We start from the raw sequence: 22107 nt of genomic DNA, 5'->3' as shown, positions 1-22107 counted from the left end.
TCAAGTTAGATTTGAACAAACTTGAGGTATTCCAAATGCGATGCCTGCGGCAGATCTTGGGCATCTCTCTTCGCGACCGCATCACTAATGATACCATCCGTGCCAGATGCCAACAGCAACCAACCATTGCCGACCAAATCCAGAAGCGAAGGCTCAGATGGTTTGGCCACGTATGTAGAATGGGCACGAACAGAATACTATCCACACTCCTTTGGAGACAACGACCCACCCAATGGAGCATCCAACGGACTGCACCTAGGAAAACGTGGGCCAAGCAAGTGGAAGATGACTTGAAGAGCCAACGTCTCGACCTTAACCAGGCCAGGACTGAAGCCATGGATCGTAAGGTATGGAAGAACATCACAGAGCAAGTCCGAAACCCTGCGGCACCTACAGCAGCATACTGGTTGCGTGGCCAAACGCCTCCCCCAGCTGCCAGCTAAGGACCAAAGAAGAAGAAAGAAAAAGAAACTCTAGAAGGAGAGGGATGAATCAGATTTGTCCACTGGATATTGATGATTCAAAAGTTGAGGATCCTGCTCAGGTGGCTAACAAACTAAACGAGTATTTTGCATCTACATTCACACATGAGGAGTTATTCAGGAAGGGGAATGCCAGAAGTGAAGTAAACTCTGGCAGTGAGCTAGATGATTTTGTAATAACTGAGAGGAAAGTGGAGGAGAAATTGTTGAGGATAAACAAAAAAGGCATAAACATAGAAAGGGTGCAAGAATGTTTGCTGATGCTATCGACGCAGTGTTAGGTGGATCGGAAAACTGCTAGATTGGGGAGGATACAAGGACTAATAGATTAACAGTAGCTACTGGCAGAGGTGAAAAGTTATTCTTGCATTGCTTCTATTAGAATGAGCCGCAGCCTGGAAAACAAGATGCAGGATATTTCAGAGACTGCTGAGAATCATTGGGGTACAAGTAAACACATGGGTTGTGTTACGGTATAGCCAAGAAAAAGAACAGGTGCATGTATACTTGCGTGTACACCAATGCTAGGAGTTTAGTAAATAAATTTGATGAATTTGAGGTATTGCTCAAAACATCAAATGCAGATATTGTGGGGATTTCAGAGACGTGGTGTCACACAGATATAAGGAATGCAGAACTAAAATTTGGGGGGAAATGTCTACAGAAAGGATAGACAGGATAGGAAGGGAGGAGGGGTTATGCTATTAGTTAAGAAATACATAAAATCCAAGGAAGTGAAGCCAGTTGACATTGCGGGACAATGCAGTGTCGAGTCAGTTTGGTGTGACATAAGCATTGGCAGATCAAAATCGAGAGTAGGAGTGTGCTATAGGCCTAATGACTCTGATGAGTATAATAAGAAACTGTACAGGGAAATAGAGTGGGCCAGTAAATCAGAGAGTCTTATAATGGGGGATTTTAATTTCCCAGATATTGACTGGAATTTGGGGGCTAGTCACTCACACACTAGCAAGGCTTTTCTGGATTTATTGGATGATTGTTTTCTACATCAGCATGTTCGGGAGCCAACTAGAGGGAGTAATACTCTTGATTTGATTATCAGTAGTGATTCTTCATGCATTAAGAATCTGCAGGTAAATGAACCACTAGGTGGCAGCGATCACAGTGTGCTGAAGTGGGATTTACTCAAAGAGGTAACTACCATTAGGGATAAAGGGAAGAGTTATTGCTTTTGTAAAGGTGACTACGATGGATTGAGACAGTATTTAAATTCTACACAGTGAGAACAACTGACGATGTTACCAACAGCAAATTCATAATGGGAAGCATTCAAAGAATTTATCTTGGAAGCTACTAGGCTTTACATACCAACTAAGAAATATTGTTCAAGGTTTAGGCCTAAGTGGATGTTAGATTAACTAATGAGACATACAGCAGAGAAGAAAAATGCATGGGATACGTACAAATTAACACGTGACACAGAAGCCTATGATAGATACAAGTTGATCTGTAACCAAGTTACAAAGGAGGTTAGGCAGGCGAACGCAGATTACGAGAAATCTTTGGCAAGGGATGCAAAGAAAAACAGCAAAGAGTTCTTTACTTATGTAAACTCTAGAAGGAAGGGGATGAATCAGATTGGTCCACTGGATATCGAGGGGGTCAACTGTTGATTATCCTGCTCAGGTAGCTAACAAACTAAATGAATATTTTGCATTGACATTCACACATGAGGAGTTATTCAGCAAGGGGAAAGCCAGAGGTGTATTCAACTCTGGCAGTAAGCTAGAGAATCTTGTAATAACTGAGAGTAAAGTGGAGGAGAAATTGTTGAAGATAAATACAAGAAAGACACCTGGGGTGGATGGGATCTATCCAGTTATATTAAAGGAGGCAGCAAAGGAAGTAAGCAAACCCTTAGCCATAATTATGAGAGCTTCTTTTGACTCAGCAGAGGTACCCATAGACTGGAGATGTGCAAATGTGACCCCAATTCACACAGGAGGATCAAAGGCTGACACAAGTAATTATAGACCTGTGAGTTTAACTTTGGTTCCATGGAAATTAATGGAGGCACTGGTTAAAGAAGCACTGCAAGATCATCTAGACAAGACTTCAGTTATAGCTCGGATACAGCATGTTTTTGTTAAGGGAAAGTCTTGCCTGACCAATCTTATTGGATACTATGATGCAGTCACAAAAGAACTGGATGCAGGGAATAATTTTGATATTATATATTTGGATCTTAGAAAGGCTTTTGATAAATGTTGCACATGGAAGACTGCTGAACAAATTGGAGCAGTGTGTCATTGGAGGCGAATATGGATAAAGGGATGGTTGAGGGGGAGAAGACAAGAGAGTGGTAATCAATGGTCACTGCTCATTGTGGATTAATGTTATTAGTGGAGTCCCTCAGGATTCAGTGTTGGGTCCATTATTGTTTTCTGTATTTATAAATGATACTGATGATGGTATATCAAGCTTAATGTCCAAGTTTGCAGACGATACAAAGGTTGGCAGGGTTGTTAAGGACACTACTGACGCTATGCTGCTGCAACAGGACCTGGAAAGGTTGAGCAGATGGGCTGAGAGGTGGCAAATGAAGTTTAACATTGACAAATGTAAAGTACTACATTTGGGAAATAGCAACCCCAGAGCAATGTATCAACTCTGTGGTACTACACTGACAGTGGTTTGGTTTGGATTTTATTGGCGCATTAGCAACTAAGGCTATAATGCGCACTGACAGTTGTAGAGAATGAAAAGGACCTGGGGGTAATTGTGCAGGCAGATATGACATTCTCTGAGCAGTGTAGATGGGCTGCAAGAGTAGCTCATGGTGTCTTGTCAACGACATTCAGGAATTTTTCTAGCAGGGATAAGGAAGTGATTATTCCCTTGTATAAGGAAATGGTCAGGCCACACCTTGAGTACTGTATACAGGTCTGGAGGCCTCATTTCAAGAAGGATGTAGAGCTACTGGAATGAGTACAGAGAAGGGCAACAAGATTAGTGAATGGAACAAAGGGTTGCTGTTACGAAGAAAGGCTTAAGTTTTGCAAACTACAGTGTCTGGAGACTAGGCACCGGCGAGGTGATCTGATAGAGGTGTATAAAGCCTTGAATGGTTTCAGCATGCTCAATGCTGACGGGATTCTTCCTCTTGAGGAAAGACAGAGGTAGGATAGATGTGTGGAAATTTGCCTTTAGCCGGCGGGTAGTTGGTTGGTGTAACAGACTTCTATCCCTTGTTGTGGAAGTTGATAGCCTAAATAAATTTATGGCTTAGATGGACAGGTATTTCGAACGAACAGAGGGGTAAATGGAAGTGGTTTTTTTTTTTTTGGCTGATGCTGCATAAGCTTGCTTTCTTGCATCATATGCCTCTACTAATGCTAATATAATAAACCATACATAAATACATAAAAATTTAAAATACATGAGAACTTAAAAAAATCCTTTAAAAATGCCATTATTTTAATTTGAAATATCAAACCTAAATAAACTAACCTTGCAGAAAAAAAAATCTTAATCAAATATGTGTCATCCTGAAGCGATAATATTATTTAGAGTTTAAAATAAATTGCTTTATAAACTGTTTTTTTTTGTTTGTTTGTTTTGACTTCCCATTTTTAGTACATTTATTTAGTGTCTCTCATTAGGGAGTTCTGATAATGTTATTCACTAATGTTGCTAATTTCATATGAATAAGGAGTGTGTATGAAATCTTCATTATCATGTTCACTTCATGGACTGCTTATGATGTCCAACTCTTCCCTTTTCTTAGCCATTCAGTATGGCATTTAGCATTAGCATTAGCATTTAGCATTAGTAGAGGCATTTGATGCAAGAAAGCAAGCTTATGCAGCATCAGCCAAAAAAAAAAAAAAAAAAAAAAGTAACATAAATAAATAAAAATAACCACTTCCACTTCACCCCTCTGTTCGTTCGAAATACCTGTCCAGCTGAGCCTTAAACTTATTTAGACTATCAACTTCCACGACAAGGGATGGAAGTCTGTTCCACCCACCAACCACCCGCTGGCTAAAGGCAAATTTCCGCACATCTATCCTACATCTGTCTTTCCTCAATTTGAATTTATGCCCTCTCAGGTGATTTTTCTGAGCTAGAGGAAGAATCCCATCAGCATTGAGCATGCTCAAACCATTCAAGGCTTTGTACACCTCTATCAGATCACCCCGCTGGTGCCTAGTTTCCAGACACTGTAATTTGCAAAACTTAAGCCTTTCTTCGTAAGAGAACCCCTTTGTCCCATTCACCAATCTAGTTGCCCTTCTCTGTACTCGTTCCAGCAGCTCTACATCCTTCCTGAAATGAGGCCTCCAGGCCTGTATACAGTACTCTAGGTGTGGCCTGACCATTGCCTTATACAAGGGAATAATCACCTCCTTATCCCTGCTAGAAAAATTCCTATATATCATTGACAATACACCATGAGCTACTCTTGCAGCTCGTCTGCACTGCTCAGAGAACTTCATATCTGCCTGCACCACCACCCCCAGGTCCCTTTCATTCTCTACCACTGTCAGTGTAGTACCACAGAGTTGATACGTTGCTCTGGGGTTGCCGTTTCCCATATGTAGTACTTTACATTTGTCAATGTTAAACTTCATTTGCCACCTCGAAGCCCATCTGCTCAACCTTTCCAAATCCTGTTGCAGCAGCATAGTGTCAGTAGTGTCCTTGACAACCCTGCCAACCTTCGTATCGTCTGCAAACTTGGACATTAAGCCTGATATACCATCATCAATATCATTTATAAATACAGAAAACAATAAAGGCCCCAATACTGAACCCTGAGGGACTCCACTAATAACATTAGTCCACGATGAGCAGTGTCCATTGATTACCACTCTCTGTCTTCTCCCCCTCAACCACCCCTTTATCCATAGCAGCAACTTGCCTCCAATGCCACACTGCTCCAATTTGTGCAGCAGTCTTCCATGTGCAACAGTATCAAAAGCCTTTCTAAGATCCAAGTATATAATATCAAAGTTATTCCCTGCATCCAGTTCTTTTGTGACTGCATCATAGTATCCAATCAAATTGGTCAGGCAAGACTTCCCCTTAACAAAACCATGCTGTGTCCTAGCTATAACTGAAGTCTTGTCTAGATGATCCTGCAGTGCTTCTTTCACCAGTGCCTCCATTAATTTTCCGGGAACAGAAGTTAAACTCACAGGTCTATAATTACTTGTGTCAGACTCACAGGTCTATAATTACTAATTACATTTGACATTATTACTAATTAACATTATGTAAATAGCTTGCTCAATAGCTATTTAAGGATGTATGTTTGAAAGGAAGATTTCTAATGTGGTGTTTTGGATCAGTTCTTCAAAAGTAAGGAAGTTTCAGTCTTATTTTTTAACATATGTGATTTTCTCAAACTGAAAACAGTTCTGGATGCAACATGAATGGACACACTCAAGAATTTTAACTTAAATTTTTTACACTTAGAAGGCTGTTGCTGTAGCCAGGTTGGTGTAAAGTATACATGCTTTGATTGACTGAGGTTCAAGCCCGTAACTGCTAAATACGCCGCTGTTTCTTCTATTCTCTATCAATCTTGTGAACTCCGCTGACTTGTGTTCATCGCGGAGTATAAACAGAAAATTTATTTTTTTAATTTAAATATAAAATTATACTCAATGTGTTTCAAAATATATGAATTTAGAACATTTTATTTCAGAAAAATACTTAAAGAAGATGAATACTAAGTTTTTTACTGCTTAATATTTATTTATTAGTTAAACATTCTAATGCAAGTATAATATATTTTTGTTATAAATGAATAAAAGCAAAGTAATTAAGTCCTATCAGAAACATCAGAGAAAAAATAATTTCAGCTAACCTTAAGGGATGTCAGGCGTTCCCATTCTGGACTGATATAGTAGAGAATGCCGGTTCCTGCCCCAGGTAAGGTAATACCCCGGATTAGCATTATGAACAGAACAACATAAGGAAATGTTGCTGTGAAATATACTACCTAAATAATGAAAAAAAAAATTATTTGACTCGGGTCTAGTGCACACGCACGATATTCTGTCAACAAAGTGATATATTTAAAAGTACAGAAATTCTAGTGCTTAGAGATATAAACTAATAACAAAGGCCAGACTTTAGATGTTCATTACAAATCAGTTGATTAGATCAGTTGTCATATCACAGATATAAATACGATATTTCTGATGAACACCTTAAGAGAATAAATTAAACCATTAAACTTATAATTTAGTAAACTTCATATGAAATCTTACCTTGCCTGTGGACTTTACACCTTTTATTAAGCATAAGTAAATCAAAATCCATGCGACAGTCAAAGAAATGGCCAATCTCCAGTTAATGCTTCCAAGATCATGAATGCCATCTGTTATTTCAAGCACATGATTACTGTAAAATCATTAAAAAAGAATCTGTGCACATTATAAGGTGATCTGCTTGATTATAAGGCATACAAATTCATTGTCTCTTACATAATATTTCAAATATGAAATGGGAGAAGACAAATCTAAAACTGAAATATAGTGAAACCTCTCTAAAGTGGACACCACTGGGTGAGAAGGAAGTGTCCACTATAGGGAGGCCAATTCGCAGAAGACCAACTTCAATAATTCAGAAAAATAAAATTCACTGCAATTGGTTGCTTACTCAATTTTTATTGATCATCATTGTACACCTGATTCCATTAATTAACTTTTAGTAAACATGAATATAAATGGCTTTGTTTTTACATTTCATTAATAGATCACTTACTAGTTTTATTCCATATTCATTGTTTTTGGTCATATAGAATATTTTTTAATGAAATAGGATCCCCACCTCATTTAATGAGTCAAACCCTCCCTTTTTAAATTTCTTCATACTTTCCTGCCATAAATAGCAAGAAATTTAATTACTTAAAAAATTAACAAGTAATCAATGTAATACCTAAGAAAAGTTCGATCAGTATTCCAAAGGAAAATCTGCATACATTAACAAACTTGCTAAGTAGTTACATAAATAACGACCCTTTCTCCCTGCCAAGTGAAAGTGGTATGTGAAGATGACATGAGACAATTGTCATCACTCCTCAGTCAAAAAGCTGAACACCATAGGCACTAAAGCAGTTATGACGTAATGTTAAGCACCACATAGCATTTTCATAAAATATACAGAATATTCCCAAACTTCCTTTACAAAACTAAAACATTATTGGATGAGTAGGGTACATAATACCATCTGAAACCACTTCTAAGTGACAGAATATAACTTCCCAAGTTTTTATTCACCGATAAGAACATGTGCACGTTGCAGTAGATGGCAGCATAAATGCCTATGGTATAGATTTAGCATTACCATTAATAGAGGCATACGATGCAAGAAAGCAAGCAACTCAGATAGCAAACAAACTGAATGAGTATTTTGCATCTACATTCACACATGAGGAGTTAAGGTTTGAAAATACCAGAAGGTTATCAAATTGTAGCAGGGTGCTTAATGATTTTGTAATAACTGAGAGCAAAGTGGAGGAGAAATTGTTGAAGTTAAACATAAGAAAGGCATCTGGGGTGGATGGAATCTATCCAGTTATATTAAAAGAGGCTGCAAAGGAAGTAAGCAAACAGTTAGCTATAATTATGAGAGCATACTTGGACTCAGGGAAGGCCCCCACGGACTGGAGATGTGCAAATGTATCCCTAATTCACAAAGGGGGATCGAAGGGTGACACGAGTAATCACAGACAAGTTAGTTTAACTTCTTTTGTTCCAGGTAAAATAATGGAGTCAGTGGTTAAAGATGCATTGCAGGATCATCTAAACAGGACTGCAGTAATAGTTGACACACAGCATGGGTTTGTTAAGGGGAAGTCTTGTCTGACAAATTTGATTGGATATTATGATGTAGTTACAAAGGAACTGGATGCAAAAAATAATTTTGATATCATATATTTGGATTTCAGGAAAGCTTTTGACACTGTTGCGCATGGAAGACTACTGTCTTCTCCCACTTCTCCCTCTGAGTGGGAGAAGACAGAGGTTACCATCCTCTGTCTTCTCCAAATTCACTAAAGGTTGAGTGGGAGAAGACAGAGGGTGGTAACCAAAGGATGCTGCTCTTCGTGGACTAATGTTATTAGTGGAGTCCCCCACAGGGTTTGGTGTTGGGCCCATTGTTGTTTTGTATATTTATCAATGATATTGATGAAGGTATATCAGGCTTAATGTCAAGGTTTTCGGATGATACAAAGGTTGGCAGAGTGGTTAATGACAGTAATGGCAGTGTGCTACTGCAAAAGGATCAAAACAATTTGGGCAGATGGGCTGAGAAGTGGTAACTGAAGTTTAACATTGACAAATGCAAAGTACTTCACATGGGTAGAAGTAACCCAGAGAAATGTACCAACTGTGTGGTTTTACACTTAAGGTAGTAGAAAATGACAAAGACCTAGGAGTAATTGTGCAGTCAGATATGAAGTTTTCTGAGCAATGAAGACAGGCTGCCAGGGCAGGTCATGGGGTTTTGTCAATGATATACAGGAATTTTGCTAGAAGGGAAAATGAGGTGATTGTCCCCCTGTATAAGGCAATGGTCAGGCCACGCCTTGAGTACTGCATCCAGGTCTGAAGGTCTCATTTTAGGAAGGATATAGATTTGTTTGAGCGTGTACAGAGAAGGGCAACAAGATTGGTGAGGGTAATGAAGGGATCCTCTTACGAAGAGAGGCTTAAGTTCTGCAAATTTCGGCGGTTGGTGACTAGGCACCTGCAAGGTGATCTGATTGAGGTGTTCAGGGCCTTAAATGGGTTGAGCACACTGAATTCTGATGGGATTCTTCGACTTGTTCAGATTACGAACCTAAGGAGGCATATATCCAAATTGAGGAAAGACAGATGTAGAATAGATGTGTGGAAATTTGCCTTTAGCCAGCTGTTGGTTAATTGCTAGAACAAATTTTCATTTGTCGTGGAAGTTGATAGATTAAATAAATTTAAGGAGGAACTGAACAAACGTTTAGAGGTAATTGTTGTGTAAATTTTTTTCATTTTTTATTTTTTTATTATTATTATTATTATTTTTTGGCTGATGCTGTCTAAGCTCATACACTTGGTTTCTTGCATCACATGCCACTACTACTACTATTATACAGCATCAGCTGTATAAGCTTGGTTTCTTTTTTATTTTGGCATCAGCCAAAAAAAAAAAAAAAAAAAAGAAAAACCCTTCCCACTTCATCCATCTATTCAATTCAAAATGTTTGTTTAGTTCTGCCTTTTATTTAAGCTGTAAACTTCCACAACAACAGATGGAAGTTGGTTCCAACAATCAACCGCCCACTGGCTAAAGGCAAATTTCAGCACATTTATTCTACAACACACTTTCCTCAATTTGAATTATTCAAGGCCTTAAACACCACAATCAGATTCCCCTTGTAGGTGCCTAGCCTCCAGATTAGGCACTGCAATTTGCAGAGCTTAAGTCTTTCTTCGTAAAAGTAACCCTTTGTTCCACTCACCAATCTCATTGCCCTTCTCTGTATTTGTTCCAGCAGCCCTACAGCTTTCCTAAAATGAGGCTTCCAGACCTGTAGTAGTAGTAGTGGCATGTGATGCAAGAAAGCAAATGTATGAGCTTATGCAGCATCAGCCAAAAAAAAAAAAAAAAAAAAAATCACACCATTCCCTCCAAATGCCTGTCCAGTTCCTCCTTAAATTTATTTAACCTATCAACTTCCACAACGACAGATGGAAGTTTGTTCCAGCAATTAACCACCTGCTGGCTAAAGGCAAATTTCCGCACATCTATTCTACATCTGTCTTTTCTTAATTTGAATTTATGACCCCTTAGGTTCGTAATCTGAACAAGCGGAAGGATCCCATCATAATTCAGTGTGCTCAACCCATTCAAGGCCTTATATACCTCAATCAGATCACCGCGCAGGTGCCTAGTCTCCAGCCACTGCAATTTGCAGAAATTAAGCCTCTCTTGGTAAGAGGATCCCTTCATTCCAATCACCAATCTTGTTGCCCTTCTCTGTACACGCTCAAGTAAATCTACATCCTTCCTAAAATGAGGCCTCCAGACCTGTACGCAGTACTCAAGGCGTGGCCTGACCATTGCCTTATACAGAGGGATAATCACCTCCTTTTCCCTGCTAGCAAAATTCCTATATATCATTGACAAAACCCCATGACCTGCCCTGGCAGCCTGTCTACATTGCTCAGAGAACTTCATATCTGACTGCACAATTACTCCCAGGTCTTTTTCATTTTCTACCACCTTAAGTGTAGTACCAAACAGTTGGTACGTTTCTCTGGGGTTACTTCTACCCATATGCGGTACTTTGCATTTGTCAAGGTTAAACTTCAGTTGCCACTTCTTAGCCCATCTGCCCAAATTATCTAGATCCTGTTGCAGTAGCACACTGCCATTACTGTCATTAACAACCCTGCCAACCTTTGTATCATCTGCAAACTTCGACATTAAGCCTGATATACCTTCATCAATATCATTGATAAATATACAAAACAACAGTGGACCTAACACCGAACCCTGTGGGACTCCACTAATAACATTAGTCCAAGAAGAGCAGCACCCATTGATTACCACCCTCTGTCTTCTCCCACTTAACCATCTTTTTATCCATTGTAGCAACTTACCTTTAATACCATTCTGCTCCAATCTGTACAATAGTCTTCCATGCGCAGCAGTGTCAAAAGCTTTCCTGAAATCCAAATATATGATATCAAAATTATTTTTTGCATCCAGTTTCTTTGTAACCACATCATAATATCCTATCAAATTTGTCAGACAAGACTTTCCCTTAACAAACCCATGCTGTGTCTGAATTATTGCTGCAGTCTTGTCTAGATGATCCTGCAATGCATCTTTAACCAGCGACTCCATTATTTTACCCGGAACAGAAGTTAAACTAACTGGTCTGTAATTACTCGTGTCACCCTTCGATCACCCTTTGTGAATTGGGGATACATTTACACATCTCCAGTCCGTGGGAACCTCCCCTGAGTCCAAGGATGCTCTCATAATTATCCCTAAGGGTTTGCTTAGTTGCTTTGCCGCCTCCTTTAATATAACTGGATAGATCCCATCCACTCCAGGTGCTTTTCTTACGTTTAACTTCAACAATTTCTCTTCCACTTTGCTCTCAGTTATTACAAGATCATTAAGCGCCCTGCTACAATTTGATAACCTTCTGCCATTTTCAAACCTTAATAACTCCTCTTGTGTGAATGTAGATGCAAAATACTCATTCAGTTTGTTTGCTATCTGAGCAGGATCATCAACAGTCGAACCATCGATGTCAAGTGGACCAATCAGATTCATCCCCTTCCTTTTAGAGTTTATATAAGTAAAGAAATCCTTGCTGTTTTTCTTAGCATCTTTTGCCAAGGATTTCTCGTAATCTGTATACGGTACTCAAGGTGTGACCTGACCATTGCCTTATACAAGGGGATAATCACGTCCTCATCCCTGCTAGAAACATTCCTGTATATCATTGACAAGACACCATGAGCTACTCTTGCAGACTGTTTGCACTGCTCAGAAAACTTCATATCTGACTGCACAATTACCCTCAGGTCTTTTTCATTCTCCACTAACCTGAGTGTAGTACCACACAGTTGATATGTCACTTTAGGGTCACTGCTACCCATATGCAGTATTTTACATTTGTCAATGTTGAAATTCATTTGCCACCTCTCAGCCTATCTGCTCAATTTTTCTAGATCCTGTTGCAGTAGCATACTGTCATTAACAACTCTTCCAACCTTCGTATCATCTGCAAACTTGGACATTAAACCTGATATACCTTCATCAATATCATTAATAAATACAGAAAACAACAATGGGCCCAACACTGAACCCTGGGGGACTCCACTAATAAAACTAGTCCACAAAGAGCAGTGTCACTGATTACAACTCTCTGTCTTCTCCCACTTAACCATCCCTTTATCCATAGCAGCAATTTTCCTTTAATGCCATACTGCTCTAATTTGTACAGTAGTCTTCCATGTGCAACAGTATCAAAAGCTTTTCTAAAATCAAAGTATATGATATCAAAATTATTTTTTGCATCCATTTCTTTTGTGACTGCATCATAGTATCCAATCAAATTGGTCAGAAAAGACTTTCCCTTAACAAACCAATGCTGTGTCTGAACTATAACTGCAGTCATGTCTAAATGGTCCTGCATTACTTTAACCAGACTCCATTAATTTCCTTGGAATGCAAATTTTTCTGGGCTTTGCTTAAAATTTCCTTGAATCAGTTCCACTTTACTCTCACTGACTTTATTCAGCCACTTTCTTTTCCAGGATGATTACACAAGCAGGCATCCTTTATAAATTTCAATCCTTTAATCATCCTTAATGAATTCTGTACTATTGCAGAATTGTAGATCTACTTGGTGCCTTCTTTTAAAACTGTGTTTGGAATTTAAACATAACAGTGGTGGCAGACTGCAGCTTGTTGAACCAATGCACACACTGTACCTTCTCGGGGTTTATAAATTCCGCCATGATCGCAGTTTTGTGATTATGCTGCCATCTATTGTAGCTTCTTTTAAGAACTATTATGCACACTTCTCCGGTTGGAGAATAAAAACTTTAAGATGCTCTCTATCATCTGATCACCTGGAATTGGTTTCATATATCCATCATGTATCCTATTTGTACAAGTTTTTTTTTTCTAAGAAATGTACCATTGCTGTATTCACTTTTTTTTTTCTTTAATTCTGGAAACAGCATTACTCAGTTTGACAATTGTGTTGTCTTGTTAAGTGATTAGCGTTCTGATGAGCATCTATGAGAGCTTGAGGTGTAGGGTAAATGCCCTAGAAGAAATTAATATGAGGAGCCCCATCAATCTTTCAGCTGACCAGCTCAGCGGCAGAGCTGGAATAAGTGCATCAGGCAACACAGAGGCAATCTCCAAGGCCGAATGCATTGGTCCCAAAGAAACTAGTTATTGTTGGTGACTCTATTGTCAGGGAGACAGGGAATATACTATGCAAGAAGGATAGGTGGAACAGGACCAGAGAATGTCTTTCGTGGCAAAAGTTGATGACGTTGTAGGGCATATATCATCTTTTAAGGGCACAAAAGGTGATATAGTTGTACACGTTGGAACTAATGACATTAAGAGTAAGAGATCTGCAGATTTACTCAACAAGTACAGGTCAATGTTGAAAAAGAATTGCAAGTTAGGGTTGAACATGAAAGTGTCTGCAATTCTGCCCAGACATGATAGGAGAGAGTATATGATGAGAGCCTTGTCGATTAATTCAGCACTGAAGAGATTGTGCAAGGCTCAAGGGGTAGAATTTTTTTCAGCCTGGTCTGTGCTTGTTGACAGGAGGGGATGCTTCTACAGGGATGGGGTACACTTAAATAGAAAGGGTGCAAGAATGTTAGCTGATTACTAAAAGGTTAACTAAAACTGCATTACTAAAAGGTTAACACTGGCCACAGGCAGAGGCAAAAGTGATTCTTTCACTGCTTCTATTTTAATGAGCAGCAGCATGGAACGCAAGGTAATGGAGATATCCAGGAGTCATAGTGGAACAAATAAATACATGAGCTGTGTTAGGGTAGCTAAGAGTAGAAACAGGTGCATGTATACTTGCATCTACACCAATGCTAGGAGTATAGTTAATAAATTTGATGAGCTTGAAGTGCTAGTCAAGACATCAAGGCACATATTGTTGGGATATCAGAGACGTGGTGTCACACAGATATAAGTAGTGCAGAATTAGAATTTGGGGAGTACAATGTATACAGAAACGATAGACAGGACAGGAAGGGAGGAGGGGTTATGCTGTTAGTTAAGAAACACATAAAATCTAAGGACGTGCATCCAATTGACATTGGTGGACAATGCATGTTGAGTCTGTTTGGTGTGACATAAGTACTGGGAAAGAAAAAATGAGAGTAGGTGTGTGTTATAGGCCTAATGAATCTGATGAGTGTAATGAGCAATTGTGCAGAGAAATAGAGTGGGCCAGTAAATCAGAGTGTCTTATAATGGGGGATTTTAACTTTCCAGGTATTGGCTGGAACTTGTGGGTTGGTCACTCACACACTAACAAGGCTTTTTTGGATTTATTGGATGACTGTTTTCTACAGCAGCATGTTCGAGAGGCAACCAGCGGGAGTAATATTCTTGATCTGATTATCAGCAGTGATTATTCATGCATTAAGAATTTGCAGATAAAGGAACCACTGGGTGACAATGATCGCAACGTACTAATATGGGAATTACTTTTAGCATTAGCAGAGGCATTTGATGCAAGAAAGCAAGCTTATGCAGCATCATCCAAAAAAAAAAAAAAAAAAAAAAGTAACATAAATAAATAAAAATAACCACTTCCACTTCACCCCTCTGTTCGTTCGAAATACCTGTCCAGCTGAGCCTTAAACTTATTTAGGCTATCACCTTCCACGACAAGGGATGGAAGTCTGTTCCACCTACCAACCACCCGCTGGCTAAAGGCAAATTTCTGCACATCTATTCTACATCTGTCCTTCCTCAATTTGAATTTATGCCCTCTCAGGTGATTATTCTGAGCAAGAGGAAGAATCCCATCAGCATTGAGCATGCTCAAACCATTCAAGGCTTTGTACACCTCTATCAGATCACCTCGCTGGTGCCTAGTTTCCAGACACTGTAATTCGCAAAACTTAAGCCTTTCTTCGTAAGAGCGCCCCTTTGTCCCATTCACCAATCTTGTAGCCCTTCTCTGTACTCGTTCCAGCAGCTCTACATCCTTCTTGAAATGAGGCCTCCAGGCCTGTATACAGTACTCTAGGTGTGGCCTGACCATTGCCTTATACAAGGGAATAATCACCTCCTTATCCCTGCTAGAAAAATTCCTATATATCATTGACAATACACCATGAGCTACTCTTGCAGCCCATCTGCACTGCTCAGAGAACTTCATATCTCCCTGCACAACCACCCCCAGGTCCCTTTCATTCTCTACCACTGTCAGTGTAGTACCACAGAGTTGATACATTGCTCTTGGGTTGCTGTTTCCCATATGTAGTACTTTACATTTGTCAATGTTAAACTTCATTTGCCACCTCGAAGCCCATCTGCTCAACCTTTCCAAATCCTGTTGCAGCAGCATAGTGTCAGTAGCATTAGCATTAGTAGAGGCATTTGATGCAAGAAAGCAAGCTTATGCAGCATCAGCCAAAAAAAAAAAAAAACCACTTCCACTTCACCCCTCCGTTCGTTCAAAATACCTGTCCAGCTGAGCCTTAAACTTATTTAGGCTATCAACCTCCACCACAAGGGATGGAAGTCTGTTCCACCCACCAACCACCCGCTGGCTAAAGGCAAATTTCCGCACGTCTATCCTACATCTGTCTTTCCTCAATTTGAATTTATGCCCTCTCAGGTGATTATTCTGAGCTAGAGGAAGAATCCCATCAGCATTGAGCATGCTTAAACCATTCAAGGCTTTATACACCTCTATCAGATCACCTCGCTGGTGCCTAGTCTCCAGACACTGTAATTTGCAAAACTTAAGCCGTTCTTCGTAAGAGCACCCCTTTGTTCCATTCACTAATCTTGTTGCCCTTCTCTGTACTCGTTCCAGCAGCTCTACATCCTTCTTGAAATGAGGCCTCCAGACCTGTATACAGTACTCTAGGTGTGGCCTGACCATCGCCTTATACAATGGAATAATCACCTCCTTATCCCTGCTGGAAAAATTCCTGTATATCATTGACAATACTCCATGAGCTACTCTTGCAGCCCGTCTGCACTGCTCAGAGAACTTCATATCTGCCTGCACAACCACCCCCAAGTCCCTTTCATTCTCTACCACTGTCAGTGTTGTACCACAGAGTTGATACGTTGCTCTGGGGTTGCTGTTTCCCATGTGTAGTACTTTACATTTGTCAATGTTAAACTTCATTTGCCACCTCTCAGCCCATCTGCTCAACCTTTCCAGATCCTGTTGCAGCAGCATAGTGTCAGTAGTGTCCTTGACAACCCTGCCAACCTTTGTATCGTCTGCAAACTTGTAATGTCCTTGACAACCCTGCCAACCTTCGTATCGTCTGCAAACTTGGACATTAAGCCTGATATACCATCATCAATATCATTTATAAATACAGAAAACAATAAAGGACCCAATACTGAACCCTGAGGGACTCCACTAATAACATTAGTCCACGATGAGCAGTGTCCATTGATTACCACTCTCTGTCTTCTCCCCCTCAACCACCCCTTTATCCATAACAGCAGTTTGCCTCCAATGCCACACTGCTCCAATTTGTGCAGCAGTCTTCCATGTGCAACAGTATCAAAAGCCTTTCTAAGATCCAAGTATATAATATCAAAGTTATTCCCTGCATCCAGTTCTTTTGTGACTACATCATAGTATCCAATCAAATTGGTCAGGCAAGACTTCCCCCTTAACAAAACCATGCTGTGTCCTAGCTATAACTGAAGTCTTGTCTAGATGATCCTGCAGTGCTTCTTTAACCAATGCCTCCATTAATTTTCTGGGAACAGAAGTTAAACTCACAGGTCTATAATTACTTGTGTCAGCCTTTGATCCCCCTTTGTGAATTGGGGTCACATTTGCACATCTCCAGTCCATGGGTACCTCCCCTGAGTCCAAGGAAGCTCTCATAATTATGGCTAAGGGTTTGCTTACTTCCTTTGCTGCCTCCTTTAATATAACTGGATAGATCCCATACACCCCAGGTGCCTTTCTTGTGTTTATCTTCAACAATTTTCCTCCACTTTGCTCTCAGTTATTACAAGATTCTCTAGCTTACTGCTAGAGTTGAATACACCTCTGGCATTCCCCTCGCTGAATAACTCCTCATGTGTGAATGTCGATGCAAAATATTCATTTAGTTTGTTAGCCACCTGGGCAGGGTCATCAACAGTTGACCCATCGATCTCAAGTGGACCAATCTGATTCATCCCCTTCCTTCTACTTAAAGATGTAACTACCATCACAGCTAAAGGGAACATCTTTTGCTTTCATAAAGGTGACTACAGGGGTCTCAGACAGTTTATAAATTCTGTACAGTGCGATCAACTGATGATGTTACCAACACTGAATTCTTTTTGTTTTATTTGAAAAAATAAAATAAAATAAAATGTGCAAATGCTCAATGAAAAGAACTGAGAGTCAAGCAGGGGCACACTGTCATCCATAGAAGAGCTCCTCAACCAAAAATCCAAACAGTTTCTATCTTGATCTATCAAATTGCAGACTTCTGATGCCAACAATCTATCTAAACAACTGCTATGCTACAGATAACATTTCCAATCTATGCAAACAACTTGTAAACAGGTAGTGTTTTGTCCATTAGAACATATTTAAAAAAAAAAAAGTTCTTGTTTATATTCTGGAAAAACCACCAGGTAAGAGGAATTTACAATAGATCCCAAAACTGTTAATCATATTTAGCAGTCACGCAGGCTTCAACCACAGTCGACTTAGTGTATGCTACTGCACTCTTGCTATTGACCACTTGGGTATTTTAGGCAACCACAGCTTCCTTTCCTGTCATATTATACAGCTATTTTAATAACCTGCTTTTAGATCTATTATTCTGAACTCAGACTGAAAATGAAAACAATAAAATGTCTCAAACTGATTTTATTTTACCAACTTTTAAAAGTTTTCCTAACTTTTACATTGGTATCCACCTCTTTCCTTTCCCATGTCTTCTTCCCTGACCATGACCTCCAAAATTTAGCATTAGTGCTAATGCTAAATTAGCATTAGAGGCATTTAATGCAAGAAAACAAGCTTATGCAGCATCAGCCAAAAAAAAATAAATTTATCATTAATACTGCTCCTCTTCATCCTTCACCTCTGTTTTGAGATGGCTCTGCCATTTGTGTAAAACAAGGATTTTTCAGTAAGACTAAAGAAACAGACTGATATTGAAAACAGTTTCATTCATATGTACAGAAGATGAACAATAGCAATACTGGACAATTACATCTGCTGTTTTGATTTGTTCTTTGGTGATATTTTTTTCTAGTAAAAATCTAGGATTCCCTAGGTAAAGGATAAACATTGTTTTTCTCAACATAGAGTCAATGTTTTATTATTTGCATTTAAGTATTGTATTTTAAAAATTATGAAAAGTAGTAACTGAAAAGATTTTTATTATTAATTTAACACAAAACCTTTAGAACAGATTTAAAAGTAACACTTAAAATATGGACTAGTATCATTTAGTGCATTGTGTACTCATGTATCAGTGAATAAAATAAAATTAATATATTATAAAAAAATATTTTAATTACTTAAATCTTCTATATTTAAAATAGATTCTTTATCTTTTATCATTAATTACTTTTAGGAGAGAAGTTAAAGGATATATTTAATCATGATGATGGAATAATGCTTGAAAGGCCAACTGACACTAAAAGAAAATAAAAATGCATTTGATTAAATACATTTTTTTAATGTCTGAATGCTGGAAAATGATTTCACACCATTAATGGATGAAACGTATCAAGTTACTGGGGAATCTTGACGCCCCTCTCCTTTTAAGTCGAATATTTTTTAAAACATACTACTTCATAATTTTAAAGTTTTTTTTTATCATTTCTCATAATCATTATAATTTAATCATTCCTCAAAATGAACTATACAAATTCCAAGAAGCAACAGATTTAAATCACTATTAAATTTTATTTAATTATGATTTATAGGTAAGCTTTTCAACACATATGGTCCCAATGGCTTGGAAAATGATTAATCTAATCATGCCAACCATTATTTTACTGAGTGGAATTCCTTTGTCTCCTGATTGAGCCAGTTGCAGCCAGCCTGTTGCACTTTAGCAACCAACAGGTTGTACATAAGTGAGAGAAGTTGCACTTCAGCAACCAAAGCTATGTACATAAGTGAGAGGACCAGGGTGAGAGGTGAAATGGTTAATCTAATTTTTTTTTTTGTATAGAGTTTTAATATTTTTGTGAAAATTTTAGGAATGTGCCAACATTCATACTGAAATACATAGACTAAATAACCGAAAATTGTAAGAAGTTAATAATTTGCATATCTTGGAAACCTTTAATGAAGAGAAGATTAGATATGAAAACAGATAATGGAATAAATAACACAGGAAGTATACAGAATGCTAGTTTAACATATTCATTTAGAGCAGAAGAAAAAGTAGCCAAAAGACAAGTTAGCTGATTATAACCAGTGGCATAACTATACCAATGTGGTGCACTGGGGCCCACTGCCCTCCTGCTCGAAACAGAAAAAAATTTAATTGAGTAAAAATGTAAGGTTTTTAGTTATGTTTATGATTTTAGAGCCATAAACCCAGATTTTTAAGGATTTTTTATTTTTAACAAAACAAATATTTTCAGGGAGTCCACACTAAACTTTGTATTGGAGTCCACTTTTTCTAGTTACAACACTGATTATAACAATATATTTTAAGCCAATTTTAACCTATGAAGCTCAGATTTTGTAAGAAATAAAGCAACTGATTGAAAATTAGAATCTTCAGAAATGAGTTTTAAGAATGTTAAATGAAATGAATAGATGGAGGAAATTGAAAGACCACATTATAAATAAGAAAATATGGAAAAATCTTGAAGTAATAAATATATAATCAAAGGTAAGTGAAGCACACTTAAGAGGCTAATATAGAATGGGAAAAGGGAGATTAGCTAAACAGGTACTTGATGCAAATATTAAAAGTAATAGGACTAAGAGGAAGGTGGACTGATGGTATTAAGTATTAAAAGAGAAGGCTTACTTACTTACTGTGGCTAGTGCTAAAGGTTTAAGAGGAAAGGAAAACTGAATGGATGGACAACAGTCCAAAGGTTTGATCTGTACACCTACTAGGTGTACAGATCACTATGATACTACAGATTTTAGATATAACAGATTTTAGTATTAGTATTGGCAAAATAATGCAAGGAACTTATATGAGATTGGCCACTAAAAAAAAGTTTGCCTCCATTTTTCCCCCTTTTAATAATATGTCCAATTCTCCATTAAAATTATACAACTATAGCCTCATGCCTCTCCTTACTGGTGGCCAATCTGGCCTATGGAATGCAAAAGGAATCCAAAATCAGGATGTCAATAAAAAGAGGTGCTGTATCCTTTAAATATTTTATCCTTTCAACATGCTAAAATTTTAAACTTTACTGTAGAACTATTGAATAAGGGATTGAAATTATCTTTACCTAATTCTAAATAAATTTTTCAATAGACAAGAATGCAGTGTAAAATTTCTATACAGAAAATAATCAATTGACATTTTGTGATTACATTAATTAGAAAATGTGAACTTTTAATTTTATAATGTTAATAAATAAAAGTAAAAATTCACTTACTAAAAATATTCATGTGATGGAGTGTGTAAATTTTCAAAAGCCTTATTCAATAAAGCAGCATGGGAAAATGTTTCATTCTGAAAGTCATCCGACGTTCCATTTCCGATACTTGTATGATTAAATTCATTTGTTCCATTCTTTGAAGTGAACTGTACCTCACGGCTTAGCTTATATGCTGTAGTGCAGTTTGGCGTATTCCATTCATTGTCACAAGTTTCCCATGGAAGGACAGATGTAAAGGACTGTGATAGGTAGAAGAGAATATAACAAATGATGACATTATAATACACTGCTAGGAGGATGCATATTGCAACTGTAGCATAACCAGCACCTATTAAAAAACAGACATTCACCAATACATTATATATTGCATAATACAACAGAATCTCAATTACTTCACTTTTGTTATCTAAATATTCTAATTCGACTAAGATAAGACAAGATTACTATGAAAATCTTTTTTTATTTTTTGTTTTTTTTGCTAGGTAATAAAGAACACAGTGCAACATCAGCACCCTTTTTAGAGATTTCAAAATTTCATCACTTCACACAGATGAAACTGAGTTTCACTTTTTAGCTTAATTTTGATATAATTTTGTAGAGACTGCAGGTACCTCCTTATCTCTACCTGAACCTTTCTAACCTGTTATTAAGGATTGCTAAACATTAAAAAAAAATGCATAAATGATTAATGAATATACAGAGAGACTACAGGCTACTTTGATTCTGAGCTGCTTTGTTTCTTTTTATTTTATAATGATGTGAAGAATTTTTTTTCAGCCTGGTCTGTGCTTGTTGACAGGAGAGACTGCTTCTACAGGGATGGGATACACTTAAATAGAAAGGGTGCAAGAATATTTGCTGATGCTATCGAAGCAGTGTTAGGTGGGTCGGAAAACTGCTAGCGAGGGTTGATACACAGAATAAAAAGTTAACAGTGGCCGCAGGCAGAGGCAAAAGTGATTCTTGCACTGCTTCTATTAGAATGGACAACAGACTGGAAAGCAAGGTAATGAAGATTTCCAGGACTGATGGGAGTCATAGTGGAACAAGTAAATACATGGGCTGTGTTAGGATGGCTAGGAGCAGGAACAGGTGCATGTATACATGCATGTATACCAATGCTAGGAGTATAGATAATAAATTTGATGACCTTGAAGTGCTAGTGAAGACATCAAAGGCAGATATTGTTGGGATATCAGAGACGTGGTGTCACATTGATATAGGCAGTGCAGAGTTGGAATTTGGGGAGTACAATGTGCATAGGAAGGATAGACAGGATAGGAAGGGA

The 22107-nt window shown here is 38.1% G+C and overlaps 1 protein-coding gene across 1 annotated transcript in view; it reads right to left on the bottom strand.

Moving 5' to 3' along the window:
* LOC150077767 (sodium-dependent proline transporter-like) overlaps positions 1–22107 on the bottom strand; it is a 142799-nt gene that overhangs the window by 30538 nt on the left and 90154 nt on the right. Inside the window, exons 9-11 of the mRNA XM_090384356.1 lie at positions 20817–21147; positions 6725–6857; positions 6319–6453 (exon numbers count right to left, since the gene is read on the bottom strand). Coding sequence (XP_090240482.1) covers positions 6319–6453; positions 6725–6857; positions 20817–21147 — 599 coding nt within the window. The remainder of the gene's footprint in view (positions 1–6318; positions 6454–6724; positions 6858–20816; positions 21148–22107) is intronic.

The sequence above is a fragment of the Mastigoproctus giganteus genome, chromosome 11 (genome assembly GCF_048544385.1).
Source record: "Mastigoproctus giganteus isolate SK-2022 chromosome 11, ASM4854438v1, whole genome shotgun sequence".
NCBI classification, from domain to species: Eukaryota; Metazoa; Arthropoda; class Arachnida; order Uropygi; family Thelyphonidae; genus Mastigoproctus; species Mastigoproctus giganteus.
This window is presented reverse-complemented; position numbering and strand designations above follow the sequence as displayed.